This window comes from Drosophila erecta, unplaced genomic scaffold, assembly GCF_003286155.1.
Source record: "Drosophila erecta strain 14021-0224.00,06,07 unplaced genomic scaffold, DereRS2 tig00000021-arrow-pilon, whole genome shotgun sequence".
Taxonomy (NCBI): domain Eukaryota; kingdom Metazoa; phylum Arthropoda; class Insecta; order Diptera; family Drosophilidae; genus Drosophila; species Drosophila erecta.
The window spans coordinates 9828143-9851500 of NW_020825198.1; the positions used below are offsets into that span (position 1 = coordinate 9828143).

At 47.5% G+C, this 23358-nt stretch overlaps 5 protein-coding genes across 14 annotated transcripts in view; 3 read left to right on the plus strand and 2 right to left on the minus strand.

Annotated features, from left to right (window-relative positions):
• Position 1: 1 nt before the first annotated feature.
• LOC6545831 (laminin subunit gamma-1) lies at positions 2-9423 on the plus strand. Of its 3 annotated transcripts, XM_026976545.1 has the most exons (11): positions 2-85; positions 147-390; positions 2470-2859; positions 3182-3315; positions 3378-3505; positions 3572-4186; positions 4721-5132; positions 5203-7788; positions 7846-8182; positions 8240-8540; positions 8608-9423. In XM_026976545.1, the coding sequence occupies exons 3-11, from the start codon at positions 2665-2667 to the stop codon at positions 8817-8819; spliced, it is 4920 nt and encodes a 1639-aa protein (XP_026832346.1). In that variant the 5' UTR covers positions 2-85; positions 147-390; positions 2470-2664; the 3' UTR covers positions 8820-9423. The 3 variants fall into 3 exon arrangements, with proteins under 3 accessions (XP_026832346.1, XP_026832347.1, XP_001972200.1); XM_026976546.1 differs by lacking the exon at positions 2-85 and having other exon boundaries at positions 99-397; XM_001972164.3 differs by lacking the exon at positions 2-85 and having other exon boundaries at positions 111-390.
• Positions 9424-9617: 194 nt separating this feature from the next.
• On the plus strand, positions 9618-12753 carry LOC6544626 (probable RNA-binding protein 19). Its single transcript, XM_001972165.3, has 4 exons — positions 9618-9793; positions 9845-12099; positions 12158-12280; positions 12342-12753. Exons 1-4 carry the CDS (start codon positions 9758-9760, stop codon positions 12679-12681), a joined length of 2754 nt encoding a protein of 917 aa, XP_001972201.1. The 5' UTR covers positions 9618-9757; the 3' UTR covers positions 12682-12753.
• Positions 12657-14642, minus strand: LOC6544627 (odorant receptor 67b). Of its 2 annotated transcripts, XM_026976622.1 has the most exons (11): positions 14496-14642; positions 14334-14433; positions 14141-14279; positions 13888-14082; positions 13727-13831; positions 13504-13672; positions 13347-13452; positions 13184-13285; positions 12969-13124; positions 12857-12913; positions 12657-12694 (listed from the first exon to the last, which is right to left on the minus strand). In XM_026976622.1, the coding sequence occupies exons 1-10, from the start codon at positions 14630-14632 to the stop codon at positions 12857-12859; spliced, it is 1266 nt and encodes a 421-aa protein (XP_026832423.1). In that variant the 5' UTR covers positions 14633-14642; the 3' UTR covers positions 12657-12694. The 2 variants fall into 2 exon arrangements, with proteins under 2 accessions (XP_026832423.1, XP_001972202.3); XM_001972166.3 differs by lacking the exon at positions 12657-12694 and having other exon boundaries at positions 12745-12913.
• Positions 14643-15517: 875 nt separating this feature from the next.
• On the plus strand, positions 15518-17244 carry LOC6544628 (peptidyl-prolyl cis-trans isomerase D). Its single transcript, XM_001972167.3, has 4 exons — positions 15518-15749; positions 15831-16075; positions 16254-16574; positions 16645-17244. Exons 1-4 carry the CDS (start codon positions 15668-15670, stop codon positions 17146-17148), a joined length of 1152 nt encoding a protein of 383 aa, XP_001972203.1. The 5' UTR covers positions 15518-15667; the 3' UTR covers positions 17149-17244.
• Positions 17245-17256: 12 nt separating this feature from the next.
• LOC6544629 (protein furry) overlaps positions 17257-23358 on the minus strand; it is a 46304-nt gene continuing 40202 nt past the window's right edge. For 3 of the 7 annotated variants that reach the window (XM_015157752.2, XM_015157758.2, XM_015157754.2), the window contains 8 exons: positions 21712-23296; positions 21141-21647; positions 20163-20789; positions 19872-19901; positions 18430-19386; positions 18123-18368; positions 17698-18064; positions 17257-17638 (listed from right to left, as the gene is read on the minus strand). In XM_015157752.2, the coding sequence (XP_015013238.1) occupies positions 17454-17638; positions 17698-18064; positions 18123-18368; positions 18430-19386; positions 19872-19901; positions 20163-20789; positions 21141-21647; positions 21712-23296 (4504 nt within the window). In that variant the 3' untranslated portion in view covers positions 17257-17453. Of the gene's footprint in view, positions 17639-17697; positions 18065-18122; positions 18369-18429; positions 19387-19481; positions 19530-19871; positions 19902-20162; positions 20790-21140; positions 21648-21711; positions 23297-23358 lie in introns of all 7 variants that reach the window. The other 4 variants (XM_001972168.3, XM_015157749.2, XM_015157759.2 and 1 more) reach the window with 2 other exon arrangements.

Consider the following 23358-nt stretch of genomic DNA (forward strand, 5'->3'; position numbering starts at 1 on the left):
TCACAGCCTCCCAACCAAATTTTGAGGCACTTATGTAGAGAAGAATCTTTTGAGCAGCCTGCTGTTTAAATATTTGCGCGCCTAAGTGAGCAATTAATGGAATTCGTACGAAAGAGCCAGGCAATTAAACCGCACTACTTCCACAGTGAAGATCAGCGCAACTGGAGAGCTTTGATTAGTCCAACTCCCGGCCACAAGTACTCCAACCAGATCCGACTGCTCTCTCACAATTTCAGATACAATATACAATCGCAACGTACAGAAACTGAGCGCAGAGCGCAGAGTTTCACTCAACGAGCGAAGATCGTTGGGCTTCGCATTCATTCCTCGAGAGTCAGTTGAGTATTGGACGTCCTCGTTAACGGTTGCCAGCGTCTTGCGAGCGGCGAAGTAAGTGGTAATGGTGGAGCTACTGCATCTGGTGGAACCGAGTCCACATCCACATCCACTCGTGTCTCAAGTCTTCTCGGTCACCTAATATTTATTTTTTTCCAACTTGTTGTCGCTGCTTTTTGGACCAGCCAGTAAAGAAAAGCCAAAGAAAAGCCTCCACCTAGATAAAAACTGAAACATAAAAAGTATCTCGCATGTGACGAAGTGTTTCCCCGTAAGGTTCTTGCCTTCGAGCGGCCGATACAATTACACGTAAAACGAGGCAACACAATCCCAGTTCAAAACGCCAGTCAGCAGAAATGCAACTTGGCAGCAGAGTGTGCACCCAAGTTGGGACAACTGCAGTTATTAATAAAATATAGAATAATAATAGAGGGAAATATATTTTGGAAAATCGCCGAATAGTGCCCATGTGTTACTCGACGAACGGTCGCAGTGGAAAATGTATCTACCATATAAATATAGCCGATAAATAAACGAAAATAACGCAGTTGCTGCGCCCTCTGTGCATCCGTGAGATACGAAACGGAGTTCGTAAAAGTATCTGAGCGGTTTTTGAGTGCTTTCCTCCGATTTCCCTCTACCTGCTGTGTTGTGCGTGTGAGTGTGACTGCGAGTGTGAATGTGAGTGTGCGTGTGAGTGTGCGTGCGAGTGTGCGTGTGTTGTGCCGATGAACCAGTGGATAAAAACAAACCGAGCAATAAAGATACAGACCAAAAGGTGCAAACAAAAACGCAGTTCAGCCCAAAAAAAACCCACGACTTCGACTATTTTCTTTATATAGAGTGTGATATCATCTAGTTCGTAGCCCCAAATTCTTATCGCCAAAGGAACTCGTGTTCGTGTTCATGTTCGTGTGTTCATAGGCGCGTATCTCGTCTCGGCTCAAGACCCAGTCCATATACATCCCCGCTATGTGCACCATGGGATCTGAAATCTGAATGGAGCGGATGTTCGTTCCGACCATATATAGTATGTAGAGTGTGTGTGCGGGGTGTATAGTTCCAGTATCAGTGTTATGTGATTGTTGGGACTGAACTGAACTCTGCGCAAAGGGTTCATCTGAAAGTCGGGCGCCCTGACAACGGATTTCGTATAGTTTTCGAACCGTAAGAGCCCATGGGGCTGATAAGACAAACCATTCAACAAAAGCGGGAAATAAATGGGTGCCATTGATAAACATGGAAGTTATGTGCAAACAATTAATAGAACTCAAATAAATCTCGGCTGTGGACTGTTCGTCTTTCGGTGTTTAAAAATAAAACGAAACCCTGATTCTGATCGTGATTTTGAGCAGGCAATGCGCTTTGGAATAGAACGAGCCGGCGTTTCTAGGAATACTTATTCAGACTGACAGCCACGATATCGGTATATCACATTCACTGAATGAAATTCCAGAGGATCACTTCTTTATAAGTCTTGAATTCCGCATCTCACCCACGAGAACTGGTATTTTCCTGTATCCAAGGGAATCTTTCGCTTGCACTCGTTTTCAGAGGATGTGATATCATCTTGCCGCAAGTGCTGGGCAAATATTTGCTATTAGTGCCTCTGTGCCTCTCTTAACTGAATTCATAGAAAAGACTAATCTTAGAGCTTGGATATGCAGAATCTAAATGAATCCAACCTTGCAACTAGTGCAGTGCTCATATACTCGTATACTAAGAACTAAAGACCTCATTATTAATTGTGCCGGGGGCAGCTCAAAACTGAGGATGGGAATGAGTATGGGAGTAGATGAAATCATCGCATAGATATACTTCAAGTTCCCGAATAGCAAAGATACACATGGTGGGCAGTACAAGCACATACAAGCACTTTACTCGACTGGAGCTCATGCTCGAGAGTTTATTTATGTCTCTGCTTTTTGTTTAAAATTTTCATTTGCAGTTCTGGGTTTGTTTACCCAAAAAGCAAATGAACTCATTGCCGGCCTGGCCAGAAAAGTTTATTTTCCGAGCGATTTGCTCGGCGAACTAATTAAAAATCGGCCCCGGAACATGGAGCAATATGTGGCACACATGTTCTCCGATTTGGTATATCTAAACTGATTCGTAATCTCGTGCATTTTTCAGCATATGAAGTCGCTCAGGCACCACCAACAGGAATAGGATATCGTAATGAATTGACGAGCGACACCAAAGTACAACCTCGAAGGAACAACCCACCAGATAGCCCAGATAGCCGAATATACTTTGGAACTCCTCCACTCGTCCTAGTGGCACCCGCACCCACCTGTAGCCAAACGAGCCACCCAAACCGAACCCACCATGAAGCACAGCCGGTGGAGCCACAGTGGCTCCTCCACGGCTCGTCTCCTGCTGCTCGGAGTCCTGTTCGCCAGCTGCTCCACCGCCATCCTGGGCGCCCTGCGTCCGCCCATCAACTCCGCCGGAGGTCACGAACTGCGCGGAACCACCTTCATGCCGGCCCTGGAGTGCTACGATCCATACGGCAGGCCGCAGGTAAGGAGCTCGCACTTTGAGCCACTGTTTACCCTCATTGTTTGTCCACAAGCCAATTGAGAAGAATTGAGAATTAGTGGCGGGCATTCAGCTTTTGGGCTGGGTCAATTCGAGTGCGAGATGCCAACTAATTGAGTAATTAAGCGACAGTTTTGGAGGAAGGAAAGGAATCGGGGAAGTTCCGGGAATCTATAAATTACTGTAGTCAAAATGGAATAATCTTAATGAATTGTAATTACGTATGGCTGTCTAAAGTAAAAGTGAACTGTGGGCGTGGAGTCATGTCTTTTCAATTAAAATCTATTGGCTTTGTACCCTTTAGAAATGTCTGCCAGAATTCATCAATGCTGCCTACCAACTGCAAATTGAGTCAACTAACACCTGCGGTGAGCAGAACGACAACCACTTCTGCATACAAACCATGAACCAAAATCACAAAAACTGCGAGTTTTGCAAGTGAGTAAAAGTGGCGCTACACTATACACATGTCAATAAATGACTGAAAATATTTTATATAGGTACAATGATCACAATCCATCCTTCTTGACGGACTTGCACGATCCGCAAAGTCCAACCTGGTGGCAGTCGGAGACCATGTTCGAGGGCATCCAGCACCCGAACTATGTGAATCTGACCCTGCACCTTGGTAGGTGTAATAGATAATGAGTTTGAAACCAACATTTTCAATATGCGTATATATTCCGAAACCCAGGAAAATCCTATGACATCACCTACGTGCGCATTCTCTTCCGCTCACCGCGACCTGAATCCTTCACGATTTACAAGAGGACCTCGGAGTCTGGACCCTGGATACCCTACCAGTTCTACAGTGCCACATGTCGCGACACCTACTCCCTGCCAGATTCGCGAGCCATTCGCAAGGGGGAGGGCGAGGCCCATGCCCTGTGTACCAGCGAGTACAGTGATATCTCGCCGTTGAGGGACGGTGAGATTGCCTTCTCCACGCTGGAAGGGCGGCCCAGTGGCATCAATTTCGAGCGTAGTGGCGAGCTGCAGGAATGGGTCACGGCCACGGATATCCGTATTTCCCTGGACCGACTGAACACCTTCGGTGATGAGCTCTTCGGCGATTCCCAGGTGCTCCAGTCGTACTTCTATGCCATCAGTGACATTGCCGTGGGTGCCCGCTGCAAGTGCAATGGCCATGCCAGCAAGTGTGTCCCGAGCACGGGCATGCATGGCGAGAGGACCCTGGTCTGCGAGTGCCGGCACAACACTGATGGACCCGATTGCGACCGCTGCCTGCCGCTCTACAACGACCTCAAGTGGAAGAGGTCCACCTCAACGGAGGTGAACGAGTGCAAAGGTGGGTGCAATCTACTCAAGTACTATAGGAAAGTAGTAGAGTATTATCTTATAGTTAATTTTAAACAAAAATTAAGTGTATTTGGATGAACATGTTTTTGTTATACAAAGGGAACGTGTCGTACCCAAAATATGATTGGTGACCCAGCAAGAATACTCTTTCATAACTAGGAACTACATGTGTTAAACTAGTTTTTCCCAACTGCACTTTCCACGGGGTGGGGAGACGTGCTTTCAGGTTTTCCACTAGCTGGACACTGCATCCAGTCCATACCTTCTGTATAAGGACAGACCACTTTGCCGTTAGAGTCAGTTTTATTTGAGAGAAGCTAGGATGGTCCATCCATCAGTCATGTTTGTGCCTAGCTTGCCAGCGGTCTTCTTTTTGGTGCTGCCTCTTGTCCAAGGCTGGTCGCATGATTGGAGCTTGGAGACCAATCTTATAGGGCCAGAAGTGCCGAATTGGTACCTGATCAACTGTATAAGTAGCTCTAAAGGAGGTCTAACACTCACTAAAATATATTTTGATCCTCAGCTTGCAACTGCAACGGATTGGCGGACAAGTGCTTCTTCGACGCGAGTCTGTTCAACCGGACGGGTCATGGAGGTCACTGCCTCGACTGCCGAGAGAATCGCGATGGACCCAACTGCGAGCGCTGCAAGGAGAACTTCTACATGCGCGACGACGGCTACTGCGTGAACTGCGCCTGCGATCCCGTGGGCTCCAGGTCGCTGCAGTGCAACAGCCACGGCAAGTGCCAGTGCAAGCCGGGAGTGACCGGCGACAAGTGCGATCGCTGCGACAACAACTACTACCAATTTGGACCGCATGGATGCCAGCAGTGCGGATGCGACAGTGGTGGATCCCATGAGAACACCCCCGCCTGCGATACCGACACGGGAATCTGCTTCTGCAAGGAGAATGTGGAGGGCAGGCGCTGCAATGAGTGAGTTATACTGATGCACACTGATCCTTACTGATGCTTACTCCAACTAAACTGTTGGTTTCCTCCGTAGATGCAAGCCTGGCTTCTTCAATCTGGACAAGACCAATCGATTTGGGTGCACCCCGTGCTTCTGCTACGGTCACACCTCCGAGTGCATGACTGCACCAGGATACTCCATTGTCTCGGTCACCTCCAATTTCAACAAATTCAAGGAACGCTGGACGGCCGCCGATTTGAACCAACGCGAGGTGGACATCAAGTACAACCAGTACAGCCGGAGCATTGGAACCACCGCCCAGGGCAATGAGCACGTGTACTTCCAGGCACCGGATCGCTTCCTCGGCGATCAGCGTGCTTCCTACAACAGGGATCTGAAGTTTAAGCTGCAGCTAGTGGGTCAGGTGGCCAATACCGGAGTCAGTGATGTGATCTTAGAGGGTGCTGGCAGCCGCATCTCGCTGCCCATCTTCGCACAGGGCAATGGAATACCCGACCAGGGAGTCAAAGAGTACACCTTCCGGCTGCACGAGCACCATGACTACCAGTGGCAACCAAGCCAGTCCGCTCGCGGTTTCCTTTCGATTCTGTCCAATCTGACGGCCATTAAGATCAGGGCCACGTACTCGGTGCAGGGTGAGGCCATTCTGGACGACGTCGAGCTGCAGACGGCACATCGTGGAGCCGCCGGTCATCCGGCCACCTGGATCGAGCAGTGTACCTGTCCGGAAGGCTACCTGGGTCAGTTCTGTGAGTCCTGTGCTCCAGGCTATCGCCACAGTCCCGCGCGCGGTGGTCCCTTCATGCCCTGCATACCCTGTGATTGCCATGGTCATGCGGACATCTGTGACTCGGAGACGGGCCGGTGCATCTGCCAGCACAACACCCACGGAGATAACTGCGATCAGTGTGCCAAGGGATTCTACGGAAACGCCCTGGGCGGAACTCCCAGCGACTGCAAGCGTTGTCCCTGTCCCAATGATGGTGCCTGCCTGCAGATCAACGAGGACACGGTCATCTGTACGGAGTGCCCGAAGGGCTACTTCGGTTCCCGTTGCGAGCAGTGTAGCGATGGCTTCTTCGGAGATCCCACCGGTCTCTTGGGTGATGCGCAGACCTGCAAGAGCTGTGACTGCAATGGCAACGTGGATCCCAACGCCGTGGGCAATTGCAACCGGACCACAGGCGAGTGCCTAAAGTGCATCCACAATACAGCCGGAGAGCACTGTGATCAGTGCTTGTCGGGACACTTTGGAGATCCCCTGGCCTTGCCCCATGGCCGCTGTGATCGCTGTAGTTGCTACGCGGCTGGAACCGAGCAGGATGAACAGAGTATCACGCGATGCGACCAAGTCACTGGTCAGTGTCAGTGCAAGCCGAATGTGATTGGAAGGGATTGCGGAGAGTGCCAGCCGGGCTACTTTAACATCCGATCGGGCAATGGTTGCGAGAACTGCCTGTGCGATCCGGTGGGCAGCTACAACTCCACCTGCGATCGGTACTCTGGCCAGTGTCACTGCCGACCAGGTGTGATGGGTCAGCGGTGCGATCAGTGCGAGAACTACTTCTACGGATTCTCCAGCGAGGGCTGCAAGCCATGCGAGTGCGACGAGAGCGGCTCCAAGGGATTCCAGTGCGACCAGAATGGCCAGTGTCCTTGCAATGACAACGTGGAAGGACGTCGTTGCGATCGCTGCAAGGAGAACAAGTACGACAGGCATCGGGGTTGCATCGATTGCCCCGATTGCTACAACCTCGTTCAAGAAGCTGCCGATTTGCATCGCGCCAAGCTATTCAATCTCAGTCAAACGCTGGACGAGATTGCCCGCACCCCGGTGACCAACGACGACGAGTTCGAGGCCAAGTTGAAGGCGGTGCAGGAGAAGGTGGCTCTCTTGGCCCAGGACGCCCGCGACAATTCCGGCGAGGGTGGTCAGACCCACGCAGAGGTCATCGATGATCTTCACAAGCACCTGGACAGCGTGAGGGAGCAGCTCGTGAGCGCGGATAAGTTCCAGGCTGATGCCAATGCGGAGATCGATAGGGCACGCCAGAACTACACCATTCTGGACCAGATCACCGAGAACGCAAAGAAGGAGCTGCAGCAGGCACTCGATCTCCTGAATGACGAAGGTGCCCAGGCGTTGGCCCGGGCCAAGGAGAAGTCTGTGGAATTCGGACAGCAATCGGAACAGATCTCGGACATATCTCGTGAGGCTCGTGCCCTGGCCGACAAGCTGGAGTCGGAGGCCCAGTTCGATCTGAAGAACGCCAAGGATGCCAAGGATGCGGTGGAGAAGGCCCATCAGCTGGCCAAGAGCGCCATCGATTTACAGCTGAAGATCGGCACTGAGCTGCGTTCCGAGGTTGGCTTGGAGCTCAACCATGTGAAGCAACTACTGGGCAACGGGGTGCAGATCGCCAAGGAGGCTCTTCGCAAAGCCAACGAGGTCTACGAAACAGCATTGACCCTGCTCAATGATGTGAATCGTCAAACCCAACCGGAAATCGATATCAGTCAGTTGAAGAATGATGCATTGGCGGCAAATGAGCGAGCTGATGAGCTGCTCAAGCAGATAACTGACTTGTCCAACAGCAATGGCGAGCTCTTTGCGGATTTCGAATCGGAGCAGGAACTAACGGAGGCGCTGCTTAAGAGGTGGGTTTTCTAATCCGTATTCCGTATTTACTCTTTGCTAACTTGATTACATTACAGAGCTGAGCAGCAGCAACTGGAAGACATCGAGCTCTTGGAGCGAGCTAAGGCCGCCCACGACAAGGCCACCAAGGCAGTGGAACAGGGCGACAATACCCTAAAGGAGGCCAACAACACCTACGAGAAGTTAGCCGGCTTCCAGTCGGATGTCCAGCGCTCTTCTGAGAGCGCGGAGAAAGCACTGCAGACGGTGCCCAACATCGAGAAGGAGATCCAGAATGCGGAGAGCCTGATCAGCCAGGCGGAGGAGGCACTCGATGGAGCCAATAAGAATGCCAACGAGGCCAAGAAGAATGCCCAGGAGGCGCAGCTGAAGTATGCCGAACAGGCTTCCAAGGTAAGTCATTCCGGGACACCCTTTTATCCTCACTAAATGTATACCTTTTCTTGGCAGGATGCTGAGCTGATCCGCCGCAAGGCCAATGAGACCAAGGTGGCTGCCCGCAATCTGCGCGCGGAGGCCGACCAACTGAATCACCGCGTGAAACTCACCGAAATGGACATCTTCAAGCTGGAAGAGAGCTCGACCAAGGACGACAACCTGGTGGACGACGCCAAGCGAAAGGTGGGTCAGGCCAAGGCCGATACCCAGGAGGCCCAAAAGCAGATCGAGAAGGCCAATGAGGAGCTGACGGCCATCAAGGATGAGCTGGAGAACCTGAAGGACATCAACACCGGCGATTTGGATAAATTGGGTATGAAACGATAAAAGAAATCTTTTCGATACTGAATTTTCCTATGAGTAATCTTTTAATTCCGCAGAGAATCGTTTGGCCACTGTGGAGGGTGAGATCAATCGCGTCAACCTGACGGGACGAATCGAAAAGTACCGGGAACAGCGCACCATTCAGAAGAATCTGATCGACAAGTACGATGCCGAGCTGAGGGAACTCAAGGATGAAGTCCAGAACATTGGACTTATTTCCAAGGCTCTGCCCGATAGTTGCTTCAGTCGCAACCGGCTGGAACCCTAGAGCTCTGCGAACCAGCCCACTCCCCATAACAACTACTTCAATTTTAACTAAGAACGAAGATCAGAGACGAGACGAACAAATCAGATTTATGATAGAACGTAGACGTTGAATGAAATTATGTAATTTTAGTGCCTTAGCCGAAATATTCTGTTTAGTGACCCAGCCCAAGGATCCACAAAGGAGACCAACTGAGCAACGTTAAGCTTTAACGCATCATCGTTCGCATACTGTATGCCATATACTATACTGATACAAGGGGATGGACGATGATGACCATATCGAGAATCAACTGCCAACTGTGCTTCACCAGTTTCAAGCCAGCCACGGACTGTATTATATGTTAAAAAGAGACACTAAACGAAACACACAAGACCTTGTAATCCTACAATCCGATAATCCAATCGCAACTCTATATCTCTGCCGTAGCTCCACCGGAAGTCTATTCTAAACACTTATATATTAACATATTTGTCATCTACGTTTAATGTGCCAATACAATTACCACGTATCTTTCTGTATAAGTCGCTTAAAGAGTTTCCCTTCAAAATATAACTTTTCCAACGTTGTAATTTTGTAAAAATAAACCATATAATATGAACTGGGAGAATATTCTGATGTCGAAGCTAGCGGAATATACTTACTTTTGCCATTATCTCCTTTATTCAGGGTGAATTTGCCGAACATCCACTTTAATGGAAACAGAACTTTTGAAAAAATTTTTTTTTTAATGTATACGTGTAAAATGTAATGTAAAGTAGGGAAAGGCAATGAAACAATTGACATTTCGATAGAATACAAAATATCGACGACCAACGATACGATTAATGGTACTATCGTTCTTCTTGCATATCTAATGCACGTGTTGTTTAAATTTGTTTGTAAACAAAAGTGTTCTTAAATGAGTTTTTAGCTGCAGCCCGACAAATTATCAACAAAATATGTCACGAATTATAGTAAAGCAGCTCCCCAAGCATGTCAGTATATATTCTTGCAGAAGAAAACATCTATTTAAATTGAAATTGTAGATCACCGAGGACAAACTGCGGCAGATTTTTGGTGCGCAGGGCACGATAACAGATCTGCAACTCAAATACACGCCCGATGGAAAGTTCCGGCAATTTTGCTTCGTGGGCTTCAGCACCGAGGAGGAGGCCCAATCGGCCATCCGGCACTTTGACAACACATGCATCCAGACCAGCCGGGTGCGCGTCGAATCCTGTGCTGCCTTGGGTAGCGAAGATAAGCCGCAATCATGGAGCAAGTACGCCAAGGACAGTAAGAAGAACCAAGACAAGTTGAAGGAGAAGGAAAAGGAGGCGGCGGCCAAGGCTAAGGAGTCTGAGAAAAAAAAGAAGAAAGAAAAAGTAGACAAGGTGGACCAAATTTTGAGCAGACACAAGGACGACCCGGAATTCCAGGAGTTTCTGGAGGCGCATGACAAGTCGCGAACTCTGTGGGGAAACGATTTGGGTATAAATAAAAACCTGGAGGATGACGAAGAGGACGAAGAAGAGCAGGAAGAATCTCGAGCTGGCAGAGATGACAGTGGAGTGGATGCGGATGCAGGAGATGAGGATGGCTCAGACGATGAGGCAGACGAAGAAGAAGAGACCACTAAACTGGCCGAAAAACCCATTAGCGATCTGGAGTATATGAAATCCCTGATGGCAACCACTTCCGGCGATGCTACCGTAAAGAAACCCAAAACCAAGGCGGACAAATCGAATTTGGAGCTATTCACCATCAAAATACACAATGTACCATACAACACCAAGCGCCAGGAGGTGCTTAAGTTTTTCAAACCCCTGAAACCGTACTCCGTTCGTCTGCCCAGCAAAGTTCACGGCTTCTGTTACGTGGGCTTCAAAACTGAAAAAGACATGGCCAAAGGAATGCTCAAAAACAAAAGCTTTATCAAGGGCAAGCAAGTGTTCTTCTCCGACTTTACCGAGAAGAACAAGGTGACCAAGGCGAGCAAGAGTGGACAGCAATTGGCACCAGCCGCTGCCGATGCAGGCAATGCGAAGTGGAAGCATCAGCAGGACAGTTTATCCAAAGAAGATGACATCTCCGAGTCCGGTAGGATATTCTTTCGTAATCTGGCATACACTACTAACGAAGAGGAGCTGCGCAAGCTTTTTGAGCAGTTCGGTCCCGTGGTGGAGGTGAACCTGCCTCTCGACAAGCTCACACGGAAAATCAAGGGCTTTGGCACAGTTACCTACATGATGCCGGAGCACGCTTTAAAGGCTTTTAATACCCTTGATGGCACGGATTTCCATGGACGTCTCTTGCACCTCCTGCCCAGTAAGGACATCGAAAAGAATTCGAATGAAGATTTGGATGAAAACGATGCCAGTCTGTCATTCAAGGAGAAGAAGGCCTTGAAACTCAAGAAGAACGCCCAAAAACCAATAGGCTGGAACACATTGTTTCTGGGTGCCAATGCTGTTGCGGAAATTCTCGCCAAGCAATTTAAGACCTCAAAGGAACGCATCCTGGACACCAGCGATGGTGGCAGTAGTGCCGCCGTGCGCTTGGCTTTGGGAGAAACCCAAGTCGTCATCGAAATGAAGCGCTTCCTGGAGGAAGAAGGCGTTCGTCTTGATGCGTTTGATGAGCCTGCCAAGAAAAGATCCAACACTGTTATATTGGCCAAGAATCTGCCGGCGGCCACAGATATTTCAGAGCTTACCCCCATCTTTAGTCGATATGGACCAATTGGCAGGATTGTGCTTCCTCCCAGTGGGGTAACGGCACTTATCGAGTACTGTGATCCTTTGGAGGCGAGGCAAGCTTTCAAGAAGTTGGCCTACAGCAAATTCAAGAATGCCCCACTTTATTTGGAGTGGGCACCCGAACAGGTCTTTTCCAAGACGCTTAGTGGAGATCCAGTGATTCCCAAATCAGAACCGGAACCCAAGGAGGAGACAAAGCCAGAGGAGAAACCGATTGTTATTGATGCGAAAGCTGAGGAGGATTCTAGGGCAGAGGATGCCGATGATGAACCCGAACCGAATACAACACTGTTTCTACGGAACCTTAACTTTAAGACCGTACAGGAAACGGTGGAGAAACACTTCCGCCATTTGGGTAGCATTCACACCGTTGAAATTGCCAAACGAAGGGATCCGGAAAATCCCCGGGAATTCAAATCCCTAGGTTACGGCTTCATTCAGTTCAAGAAGTCCTCAGTAGCAGAGCACGCTTTGAAGAATTTGCAACTCACCCACATTGATGGCAATCCTGTGGAACTGAAGCGCAGTGATCGTGTGCTCAAGTAAGCCGCGGAATACCAAAATATATATTTACTTTACTAACTTTATAATCTTTTCCAGGACCCAAGATAATGAAGGTTCTCAACGTCGACTGGCCTCACAGAAGAAGCAGACGGGCACCAAAATCTTGGTGCGAAATATTCCCTTCCAAGCACAATACCGCGAGGTTCGAGACATATTCAAGTACGTATAGGTCCTACCTGTTAAGAAAAATTGTAATGCTATTGCTAATACGTATTTTTAGGGCTTTTGGCGAACTGCGATCGTTGCGTATTCCCAAAAAGGCCACCACGGGAGAGGATGCGCATCGTGGTTTCGGTTTTGTTGACTACATGTCCAAGGCGGAGGCCAAACGCGCTTTCGACGCCTTAAGCGCCAGTACGCATCTGTACGGTCGTCGTTTGGTACTGGAGTGGAGCGCCAATGATGACAGCCAGGACGTGGAGGAGCTTCGCAAGCGGACGGCGGCCAAATTCGGCACCAGTCAGGCGGCCACTGTGGCCAAACGCAGTAGGAAATCCTTCTTCGATGTGGAGGGCAGTGTGCAGCCAAACCAAGATGATGACGAAGAAGAGGAGCAATAGTCCTTAGACGTAGCTTGAAAATGTAGAAAGAACACGATATAATACATAGAAATTGTTATTTTTATAAACAAATATGCACGACTCTATTTTTATAACTGCGAAAAACGATTAATATCGAATCCTTATGGCAATAACTAAATAGTCCCGGGTGCGTGCTGTGCAGAGGTACACCAACCTATTTATTGTTCATGTTGCGCAGGAGCAGAAAGAAGTTTGCACTCAATCGAAATACCTGAATTTAGAATACTTATAAAGGTATGAAATAAAAGAAAATTTTAATACAGTACCTGCACTAGAAATTTGTGGGAGAGACTAGTAAACCCACCCACGCTTAAAACAAAAGTTCGACGTGAAAAGAGCAGCATCATTTTGATCATGAACTTGAATTCCCTGGACTCATTATACCAGCTACAGTTGTACCAGTCGTAGAACAATAGTTCACTCTGAAACACAATACTCGTATTTCCTTAAATCAAAATTGTAATAATACAATAAAACATACCTGGCTCTCCACCTTCTGTGCACTCACGTTGTACAAAGTGATTTCCAGAGCTATGGTCACAAAGTAGACCATAATCATGCCCATCCACACCCAACCAACTTCCTAATGAAACAATTTTGAAATAAATAGATATAAACACTATAAGGTTTATCAACTAACACACCAGTACTGTGCTGATCTTGTAAAGCAACATGCAGATCAAAATACTGCTGACGGAGCACTGAACCAGAATTATATACTTGAAGAGGTTTTCAATTTGATTGTGATGGCTAAAAGAAAATTGGTTAAAAAATGTGTTCTTAAAAAGAGAATCCTATAACCTTGATATGCGAGCGAAAAGCCTTACGCAACATTGAAGATATTTAACTCTCTGGTCTTTGGGAACCAGGATATCCGAGGTAGAATTTTGAACCAGAAAGCGTAGGACTTTTATTAGACCCGACTCATATCTAGTAAGGACCACGAATAGGCTATTAAAACCAAAAACGGCTAATGGAAAAACTGGTATAAATATTATTTAAGTAAATCGGTTCGAGGACCCACCAAAGAAGCACCAAAGAGGACCAGATTGAAGTAAAAAAAATCGAATCACATAGGAGGGAAACTCAAATTTCCCCAATTGCAAATAAGGAACAATTGCCGGGTAAGCTGTAATATAAATTAATAAATTCAAGAAGATAAAATACTACCCTTAGATCACATACTCAATGTCATTTCACAGGTATCATTATCCTTGATATAGCAATCGAAGATATATTGAAAGTATGGTCGTACACAATAGTATAGAACCGGCATGCAAACGATCTTAAAGAAGAACATGACCTGACGATCGATGATCATCCAATTGGTAAGCAAAATCAAACTAACTGAGCTCAGAAGTTCCTTTTTTTTCGGCAATTCTTTTTTAAAAATTTTCAAAACATTTTAAAGCATATATCATTGATTGTACTGTCTTACCCAATCTAAAAAGCCCCAGCAACTTCAATACCTCTCCTGTCTCTGTTGAAAACACTAAATGAGAACACGACTCAACTTGGTTCTGAAAGTGAAACATCTTAACCACTCCAACGCTCAATTGAAAGGTAAGTAGAACCGCCTAGTGGAAAATATAAAGGAAGAGGTACGTAGATTAAGAATATGCCACTCATACCTCAACGTAGGTCTCGAAAGAGATCATATAGTTTTCCATGATGAAGGCGACGAGACTGTAGATGATACTCAAATTAACAATCAGTACTCCAATGCGAGTTCTACATAAGGAAGACCTTAATTTAATAAGGAATTGTTATATGGTACTGTAAGTAAACCATACATTCGGCAGTATTTGGAGCTGCGTTTCCTCGGTGCAATATTAACACCCAGTGCATAGGCACTGTACTCCACCCACAGAAGCCCCAGTTTTGGCAGCATGTCGATCCGCTCCAGCTCCAGATCCAGTTGGTCCTGCATTCCGTATCAATTAATCCTGTACTGTTTGAGGACAACCCGTATCGTACGCTTTTTATGCATTTGCAATGGCTTTCGGGTCTCAATTAGGCTTCCCAAATTATATGGTTCCTTCAGAATAATTTGCTATAAGTTGTGGTTATTGTGCAACTCAGTAAGACACAAATAATTATACAAATTGGATGGGCGTCACTCAAAATCATTAAAAATTTAGAACTCATCGAAGGTCCATAGCTACAAAAGCCTCAAGAAAGGCTAATAATGAAATTAAAGTCGAACATTATTGGTATTAGTGTTAACAAAATCGAGTGAACGGAAACATCGCCTTGACTTTTAAGAATTTTTTAAGGTTGTGTTTGATGAAAATATGCAACCTTGTTGTCTTTGCAACGATTTTCTGAAGGACAGATAATACTTAATCTTTCAGTGTAATGTCGTTGAATTTGCTGCGAAAAGAAGAACAAGTGAAAACGCTGCAGTTAAGCTCGACTTTTGGATACCCGTTACTAATAATTTGAACAAGAACGCTTAAGTCAGATTACTAAGAGGCAGTGCAAAAGAGAAATATCAACATTTTCTGGAAATTAGGGAAAAATATAATAAATAAAGAACAATTAAAAACATTTTCAAAAGTAGGGGCGTGATAGTTCTGGGCGATAGTATAAATAGTGTAGTTTAGATAGCGTTATTATAAAGTTTATTTGCTATCCCCCCTGAAAGCTTTAAGTGCCAAAAGTTCACTTTTTAACTAAAGACAATATTTATTTTTGAAAAATATATCCGTTATTTAAAACTATACATTCGACTCGACAATATACATTATTTCTACAAGACCGCAGTGGTGTAAATTTACATTCCTTGCCCACCGCCAGTTGCAGGTTTTTTTGCAGTTATCCACACACAGTCACACTGCGAAATAAGGTAAACAATTTTATTCGCAACTCGGAAATCGGGTGATAATATCAGTTTGGACTAACCTGGACTACCTGTCGGGCAGTGATAAGTCACATTAATCAAGTCCCGCCCCTAAGGGCAAAAATGGAGGAACCCAAGCTGCTCAAGGCGGTGAAATCAACAAATCCACTGGTCTACCTGGACATTTCCATTGGCAAGGAGGATGGTGAGTGGAATCTGACCGAGATTGAGGCCATTGCCATGCCAACCAACTGATTCAGCTTCTCACACATATATAATGTCTCAGCGGGTCGCATGATAATTGAGCTGCGCAAGGATGTTGTGCCGAAGACAGCGGAAAATTTCCGCGCCCTGTGCACGGGCGAATGCGGTATCGGTACTCTGGGCAAACCGCTCCACTACAAGGGCACTAAGTTCCACAAGATCAAACGAGTCTTCGTCGTCCAGAGCGGGGATGTGGTCAATAACGATGGTACCAGTGGCGAAAGCATCTACGGTCCAGTTTTCGATGACGAGAACTTCGAACTCACAGTAAGTTCCATTTTATGGGGGGTCACGGAAGTCTCTAGAATCTTAATTCCCATAGAGTCACGTATAAATGCAAACAAATGTTTTCTTCAATACTTTGTACTGAGCTCTTTTGGATTATGTTAGCACCCTTTATGCATACGTCTGTTAACCACATAATATAACCGATAATCTCCCACAGCACAACGAAGAGGGTGTGGTCAGCATGGCCAACTACGGCAAGCCTAACTCCAACAACTCACAGTTTTTCATTTCGGCCGCAGGCTGTGAGAATCTGAATGAAACAAACGTAGTCGTAGGTCGTGTCTTACGTGGCTTGGGTATTGTAGATGAAATGGAACAAAACTGCACTGACGAGGGCGAACCCACGGCGGAGGTAGTGATACGTGACTGCGGAGAGATAGCTCCTAACGAGAACTGGGGCATCGAGTGCAACGATGAGACGAAGGACAAGTTGCCTGCTTATCCCCAAGACTGGACGCGCAAGCACGACAAATTTACAGTGAGTTAAGGTTATATTTTCTGTAATAACTATATCACTGACCCAATATTACTACTTGTTGTGCAAACAGGCAGATGCGGCGGTGGAACTTCTCACGGGCATTCGCCAATCGGGTAATCACTTCTATCAGCTTGGCCGCTATCACGAAGCGCGGGCAAAATATCGCAAAGCGAATCGCTACTATCATTACCTGAGCAGACATTTTGGCTGGCAGCAGCTGAACCCCCTCAAGAAACACCTTGTCGATACGGATCTGCTCAAGATCGACGGCTTCTCTGTGGTTAACAACATAAATGCAGCCGCTGTGGACCTAAAAGTGGGGAACTATTTTAGCGCAAGAGAAGTTTGCAACGAAGCCATTCGTCTAGATCCGAAATGTAGCAAGGCTTTCTACCGACGCGCCCAGGCGCAACGCGGATTGCACAACTACGAGGAGGCCATAAACGATCTGAAAGCGGCTCACAATCTCCTGCCTGAGAATAAGCAGATCGTGAATGAACTGAACAGCACCAAGCAGCTCCTGGCCCAGTACAACCGACAACAACGAAATGCCCTTAAAAATCTATTTGCCTAGTTGGCAGCCAGTCACCATTTTGCATGGCTTCTTTAAATGTAAATACTTATTAATAAATAAATGTTGATTTACCAAGTCAGTGGTTTACCACAAGAAGATAATGTGTCGTTTTGTTCAAATGGAACGGATAGACGTACTGTGCTGTAATTGATAAATATATTGAATCGTACCTAACTTACTTTTGTTCGTACACAATAATAATGATCGCTTACGTACACCGCAGTGTCTAATATGCAGCCTACGCACTAAAAGATTACATATAAAAGGGAGCTTACATCTGCGATTAACTTAGTCTACAGATTACTTTAAAGATTTGTCACAATGTCTTGTTCGCTGCGATGCAAATTGCCCGACGCGCTGCCTGCCGAGTAGCTCTTCATGCTGATCTCCATGTTAGACAAAGCGCTGGATACATGGTACAAGTTTTCAGACAAAATGGCATAGATCTCAAACAGCTCCGAGTCAGATTTCGATACTATAAAGGCTTCTGCTGAAAGAGTGAAAATCTCTTAGTTACGGTGCACTTTTATCATTTTCTTGATAACATACCTGTGCGATCCTTCATAATACCGTGCGCATAAGCGTTTAGTATCACGGACATTTCATCCCACTTCTGCCGATTGTCCCCGCTGCTATAGCTAAATATGGTAACGTTTTGATCACCACTGGCGTTAAGCGTTGAAATACGTCGATACTGTCGCACATGAGCTATGGCGCTGGGCCAGCGCTGCAGATCGATGTGCTCGGTAAGGGCAGCCTCAAATTCCTCTGGGGTCATTGGCAAACCAGGAGAAGGCGTTGGCGTATGCTCGCCCTCCGTCGAAGTGGATGACTCCAAGCAATCCAGTTCGGCCTCGCTGATATAGCGCACCAGGGCATCGCGAACCAGGGCATAGAGATCGGATATGTCATGCATCTGTATACGGATTCGTTATTATAACTGGCTCTAACTGAAATTCAGTCTTTTCACTCACGTCTTCATTCATACGGAAATGGTTAACAACATTCGAGGATATCTTATGATTTGATTCGATGAGCAGCAACAGTTGGAACATCAGTTTGTAAAGAGAGCGGCCCAAGTCGAGGACTACCTCAGTGGAAGCTGGATCGAAGGGCATATAGGCTATACTGGAGGTGCTTGGCAACTCCAGCCCAGAAGCAGCCACATCCGCCTCGTTGAAGAGCGACAGTTTGCAACTGGTCTTCACTGCATCCAAACACTAAAAGCAAGACAATTTGGTAAAATAAATATCATCCCATAACATAAATGACTAGGTATACCTCCAAGACCTGATCTTTACGATCGAAGAAGGTTTCTAGATGCTCCTGCACCTCCAAAACATTGAAACGCAACGTCTCGAAGAGCTTGGGTGTGGTTGCCTGCAGCTCGCTGCACCAAACCTGGGGAGGATCAGCCCGAGAACTGAGTAGATCCGTAAAAAGAGAGATCCTGTTTCCCAGTTGTGAGCCAATGCCGGTAAAGAACTTCTTCGCCTCCTTGGAAATGTTGACTGTTTTGAAGGTGAGCTCCTTGATCAGTCTGTATAGCTGCTGTAGTAGTTCCGAGGTGTGGGCCGATGGCTGGTTGACCAACAATGCCTGCAGCTGGCGACGCCAGTTCTCCTCCGCCTCATCATGAATGGCGGCGAATCGAAGGATGCCTGGAAGATGTGGGGATGCATTGCAGGGTGTAAGATCACCTAAATCCCCAGCGCTGGATCCACTGGTGTCGCTTCGCGATACTGAGTTGCGTCGCCTGCGCTCCCGAAGACTTAACGATGTGGGGGGCACAGCACTGTAGCCGGACTTCAGGAACGACTGTCGATGATCCTCGTCCAATGGCGACTCAGATTCGGCTTCCTCGTCGGATGAATCGTCCGCAATCTGTCGTTTCCTCTTACTCAAAATGGGAGTCTTATCACTGAAGCTGTCCTCCAAGGCGGATGAGTGACCTCCTTTAACGGAGCCACCAATGCCACTTCCGCAATTCAGGCGATCCTCATCGCCCTCGAAGAGCTGATGACGACGAACTCCCCAGTTGAAGTTATCTGTGGATTCGCCGGCAATACTGTCCTCGTACTCCAGGAAATCAAAGTCCTTGAAGACGGTAAAATCAGGCTGACCATCGTCCCGCCTGGAGCCGCTGCTCAGGTCACCCTGAGGACCCGAAGTTTCTTCCGTAGAAGAAGCGGCCGAGGACTGGCGCTCCATCAGATCCGAAGATTGGCTGAAGATCACCTATAGGTTCAGGTTAAGAGGTTAGTTAGGTTCACAGAAAATACCGGTTAACATTTAGATGAATAGTATAGAAGAGTAATTGAGATAAAGCTTACGCTTTGTCTGGTCGCAATCGATCCGGTTAGTAGTGACGTGCTCAACGACTAAATGTGTTTAGATAAAGAGTATATAAACAAAAAGTACAGTTTGAAAGAAAACATGCAACATGCGAACGGAACAACGGAATAGAAAAGCAAAATTACGGTATTTTTGTGTGAATTGTGTGGAATGTGTGGAATGTAAGACAGGCCAACGAAAAACGATGAACAATGATCTTTGTAATTTTCATATCAAAAAGAACTTGATATAATAGAACTGGCTTAATATCTGAATAGAACTCAAAATATCAAGTTCAAAATGACAATTTTTCTGTAAAGCTACCACATGCGAGAACTAAAATCACACAAAGCCAAACTAGACGCGGCACATAGAAACGTGTCCTTTACCTTTGAGCAAATTGAGTTTATGAAATCATCCTAGATATGTTTCGATTTTTGGTTTGTTCAGATTGATTGGTTAATGATGATAATGCGTGTTAGTTTTATTTTGGTTTGGTATTGGATTTGGTATTGGTATTTGGTTTTGGTTTTGGTATTGTTTACATGAAAGAAAAAGAGTTAGAGGTAATAATTGACAATTGCAGAAATGCATGAGAAGAGGGGAGCTCTAGGGGAGCCTAAGGCATGCACCTGGCTATGTACAAGCGGTCGGCTGGTAGGATCCTGGGCAACACTTACCGATGGCGACTTGGGCAGGCCGACACGCTGCCCGCAGGTGGTCAGCAGATTGACCAGGCACTCACGCACTCGACACTGCGACATCCAGGGTCGCTTCCATCCACTCAGTGGCACCGTATCCGCCGGCGATAGGCTGGCACTCCGACGCGGAGAGTTGGGTGTTCCGACCACGCTGCTGCCTGCTCCGATGGCATGTTGCTGCTGTTGGTGTTGGGCAGCTGCTGCGGCTGCCAAGGCGGCCACATTGGTGTTGGCACGCTGCTGTTGCATCTGGACATTGGTTTGCTGCTGGGCAGCACTTGGCGCCACCGTCACGGTGGTGGCATTCGTCAGAGTGGAGTTCAACGAAGAGCTGCCCGTGGTGGAGACGGCTCCACCGGCCACCGGCTCCTCCGTCTTCAACAGGATGCGCCGACCGATCAGAGGCGTTTGCGAAACGTCGAATGTAAACTCCATAGTGCGACCGGCCAGTTCCTTTTTACAGAACATATCCGAGTCCGGATATGCGCCATAGAAAGAGAACGATAAGCCGGCGCTGCTGCCGTCGCTAGGTGGCACCACCTGCAAGGACGAGCTGCGGGTCACGATCAGCTTCAGGATCTTCAGCGAGTCCTTCCAGTAAGCCGTCTAAAAGTATAAGATGATTTCAGTATTTCAGGTTCAAATATTGCAATAAATTAAATGAGCTGTGCAGGTCGTGTTTTCTTTTTAAAAATTATTTAATTGCCTACCGACAATAATCTAAAGTGGTAGCTCGCGGGGGTATTTAGATTAGATGTTGGCCCATAAAGGCAGAATAATTATAATAAACAAAATACACTTATCTCTTGGCAGATTTATGGCATCATAATATGAACTGGTTTAAAGTTTCAACGAGATAGCATTACTTTTGATAAAGGGTTTATGTTTTAGGCTGACTTTTTGTTCGCACTGGCGGGGGAAACCCCGTAGAAACACATATGTATATATTTTACTTACATCCAGGTATTTTCCTATCGCCCTCAACAAGTCGGCATTTATACTCTGGGCCTGCGGAGCCGACAAATCCACGTAGTGCAGCATGCAGTGGATAACATTCAGTACAGGCACCTGCACCTGCTGCGGCCCCTTTTCCAGGACCTCGATGAGAAACGCCACCATATGGAGGCCCATGTGCGCATAGGTGTCATGGAGATACTTGACCACGCACTTGGTCCACTGAAACGACTCCTTGCAGAAAGTCTTTCGGCTGTAGAGGGTCATCACAGTGCCCAGGTTCTCCAGCTTGGCGCCCAGCTCCGTTGAAACCTGAGCAATGTTTTCTGCACTCCGAATGCAAATTTCATTGGCATCCTCGTAGTGCAGCAACATGTAGGGTAGCAGGGCGATCACGTTCATGGGAAAGGCGCAGCTTTGGGTGGGATCACAAACGGGAAGGGTCAGCAACGGCGCGAATTGGGACAGCAGGGTTATGGTGGGTTCATATGTGGCACTGTGTGTGCAGCCCTGTGAAAAATAAAGAACAACATTAATAGGTTTTAAGAATTATTGAGTGAATCCAGAAACATACCTTCAAGAGCAGTGCATGGACACCCGGATAGGCTGTCCACTTCAGCTGCTGCTGCAACTTCTCCACCTTATCCCGTGCATCTGGCCGATCCAATGGAAGTCGGTGCAATACCCTGGTCAGCAGACGGAGTGCCAACATAAACTCATGCTCGTAGTCCGACTCCAGCAGGGAAACAGAGAGCCAAAACAGTTGCGCCAGGATGGTCATTTTATCATCCTGCGTGGCCGTATCACCCAGCATCTTCAGACTCTGGGCGCTCCGGGAACGGGAAAGCGCTGATCCAGCTCCACCGCCGCCAACGCCGAACTTGCAGACGACGCTGCGCTCAAGATCGATTCCGGAGGATCGGTTCCTCAGCTCCACCTGCTTGTCACAGGGTGAATTGTTTGCCTTCCGTCCGCAATAGGATACCGAGTAACTGGTGCTCCTTCCATGACTGGGAATCGAGTAGTTCGATGATTGTGGCGTCATGCCCGATGGTGATTTCTTGCCAGGCAAAATGGAGTTCGGTCCACCATCCTTGTTGTTCAGATTTGGCGTGCTCTTGAATATATCCTTCATCACATCCAGGGGTCGGAAGTCCGAATCCAAACTATCCACAGCCGCCTCCAAAGTTAGAAGCAACTCCGTAACATATCCCTGCATGTCCTCACCCTGCTCCGCCACGGTTTCCACCAATCTGGAGAGAATATCCGATAGCATTCTTGAATTAATGGGCACATTTAGGGCCCGGAAGATCTGCAGACATCGGCCGGCGTAATGACGCGATGAGCAGGATAATCCCAGCTGAAGGGCAGTCTGCGCCCAGCGCTCGGCGATGCGAGCTTGGGGATAGCTATCTGCAAAAACCTTTACCATGTGCTTGAGGAAGCAGCTAAGTTGCTCTGCAGATTTTACAGCCCACACCTTGGCCGTAATGTCCTCATAGTTCCACAGTGGCTGACACGTGTCCTGGGCAAGGAACTTCAGCAGACTCTTGATCACATGGGCAATGGGCATACTGGGACCTGGTTGTGGCGGAGCATGCTCATCGGGATGGATCAGCGGCACCTCCGAATTCTCTGAGTTATTCGGATTTATTTGCAGGGCAGCAGGAGTGGCAGTCAAGCCAGGAGGCGACGTAGTCTGACCATTCTGCGAACCCGTACCCGTCTGCTGCTGATTCGGCGGCGTTTGTGATAAATTCTGCTGATGCGCTGCTATGATCGTGGAGCTGGACAGATTGTGCTGCAGGGCATACGCCGCCGCCTGGGGACTCACGTGCAGCAGATAGCTGTCGAATTGCTGGTGGAGCTCCGTAAAGTTATTGTCGATCACGGGCAGAGCTGGTACCGTGAGTCCCAGGTCCAGTTTACTAGTTTCGCTGTTCAACAGGATACGGGCCACCGTCAGGTGATCATTGTGCTCCGCCAGCACGATCAGCAGATTGACGCACAGCTGCTTGCAGTGCTCACGCACAATGATGCGCGTGTGGTCCAGTCCCAGGAACAGGATGTGCAGCATCAGGGGCAAGTGCAGGGTCCAGTCGATGCCCGGAATGCCGTCCACTACAATGTCGGTCAGCAGCATTACGGCCACATTGCATCTGCAAGGGAAACCATCATTAAAACACATGTATATATTATGGCAACAATATATTGCAGAATC

Coding starts and splice junctions, on each gene's coding strand:
- LOC6545831 (XM_026976545.1), top strand. CDS start 2,665: ATGAAGCACAGCCGGTGGAGCCACAGTGGCTCCTCCACGGCTCGTCTC. Junction 2,860..3,181: donor ATCCATACGGCAGGCCGCAG/GTAAGGAGCTCG, acceptor TGTACCCTTTAG/AAATGTCTGCCAGAATTCAT. Junction 8,541..8,607: donor CGGCGATTTGGATAAATTGG/GTATGAAACGAT, acceptor TTAATTCCGCAG/AGAATCGTTTGGCCACTGTG.
- LOC6544628 (XM_001972167.3), top strand. CDS start 15,668: ATGGAGGAACCCAAGCTGCTCAAGGCGGTGAAATCAACAAATCCACTG. Junction 16,076..16,253: donor ACGAGAACTTCGAACTCACA/GTAAGTTCCATT, acceptor AATCTCCCACAG/CACAACGAAGAGGGTGTGGT. Junction 16,575..16,644: donor GCAAGCACGACAAATTTACA/GTGAGTTAAGGT, acceptor TTGTGCAAACAG/GCAGATGCGGCGGTGGAACT.
- LOC6544626 (XM_001972165.3), top strand. CDS start 9,758: ATGTCACGAATTATAGTAAAGCAGCTCCCCAAGCAT. Junction 9,794..9,844: donor TAAAGCAGCTCCCCAAGCAT/GTCAGTATATAT, acceptor TTGAAATTGTAG/ATCACCGAGGACAAACTGCG. Junction 12,100..12,157: donor CGCAGTGATCGTGTGCTCAA/GTAAGCCGCGGA, acceptor AATCTTTTCCAG/GACCCAAGATAATGAAGGTT.
- LOC6544627 (XM_026976622.1), bottom strand. CDS start 14,632: ATGCAGGACCAACTGGATCTGGAGCTGGAGCGGATCGACATGCTGCCA. Junction 14,280..14,333: donor CTTTCGAGACCTACGTTGAG/GTATGAGTGGCA, acceptor ATTTTCCACTAG/GCGGTTCTACTTACCTTTCA. Junction 13,453..13,503: donor CTTTTCGCTCGCATATCAAG/GTTATAGGATTC, acceptor ATTTTCTTTTAG/CCATCACAATCAAATTGAAA.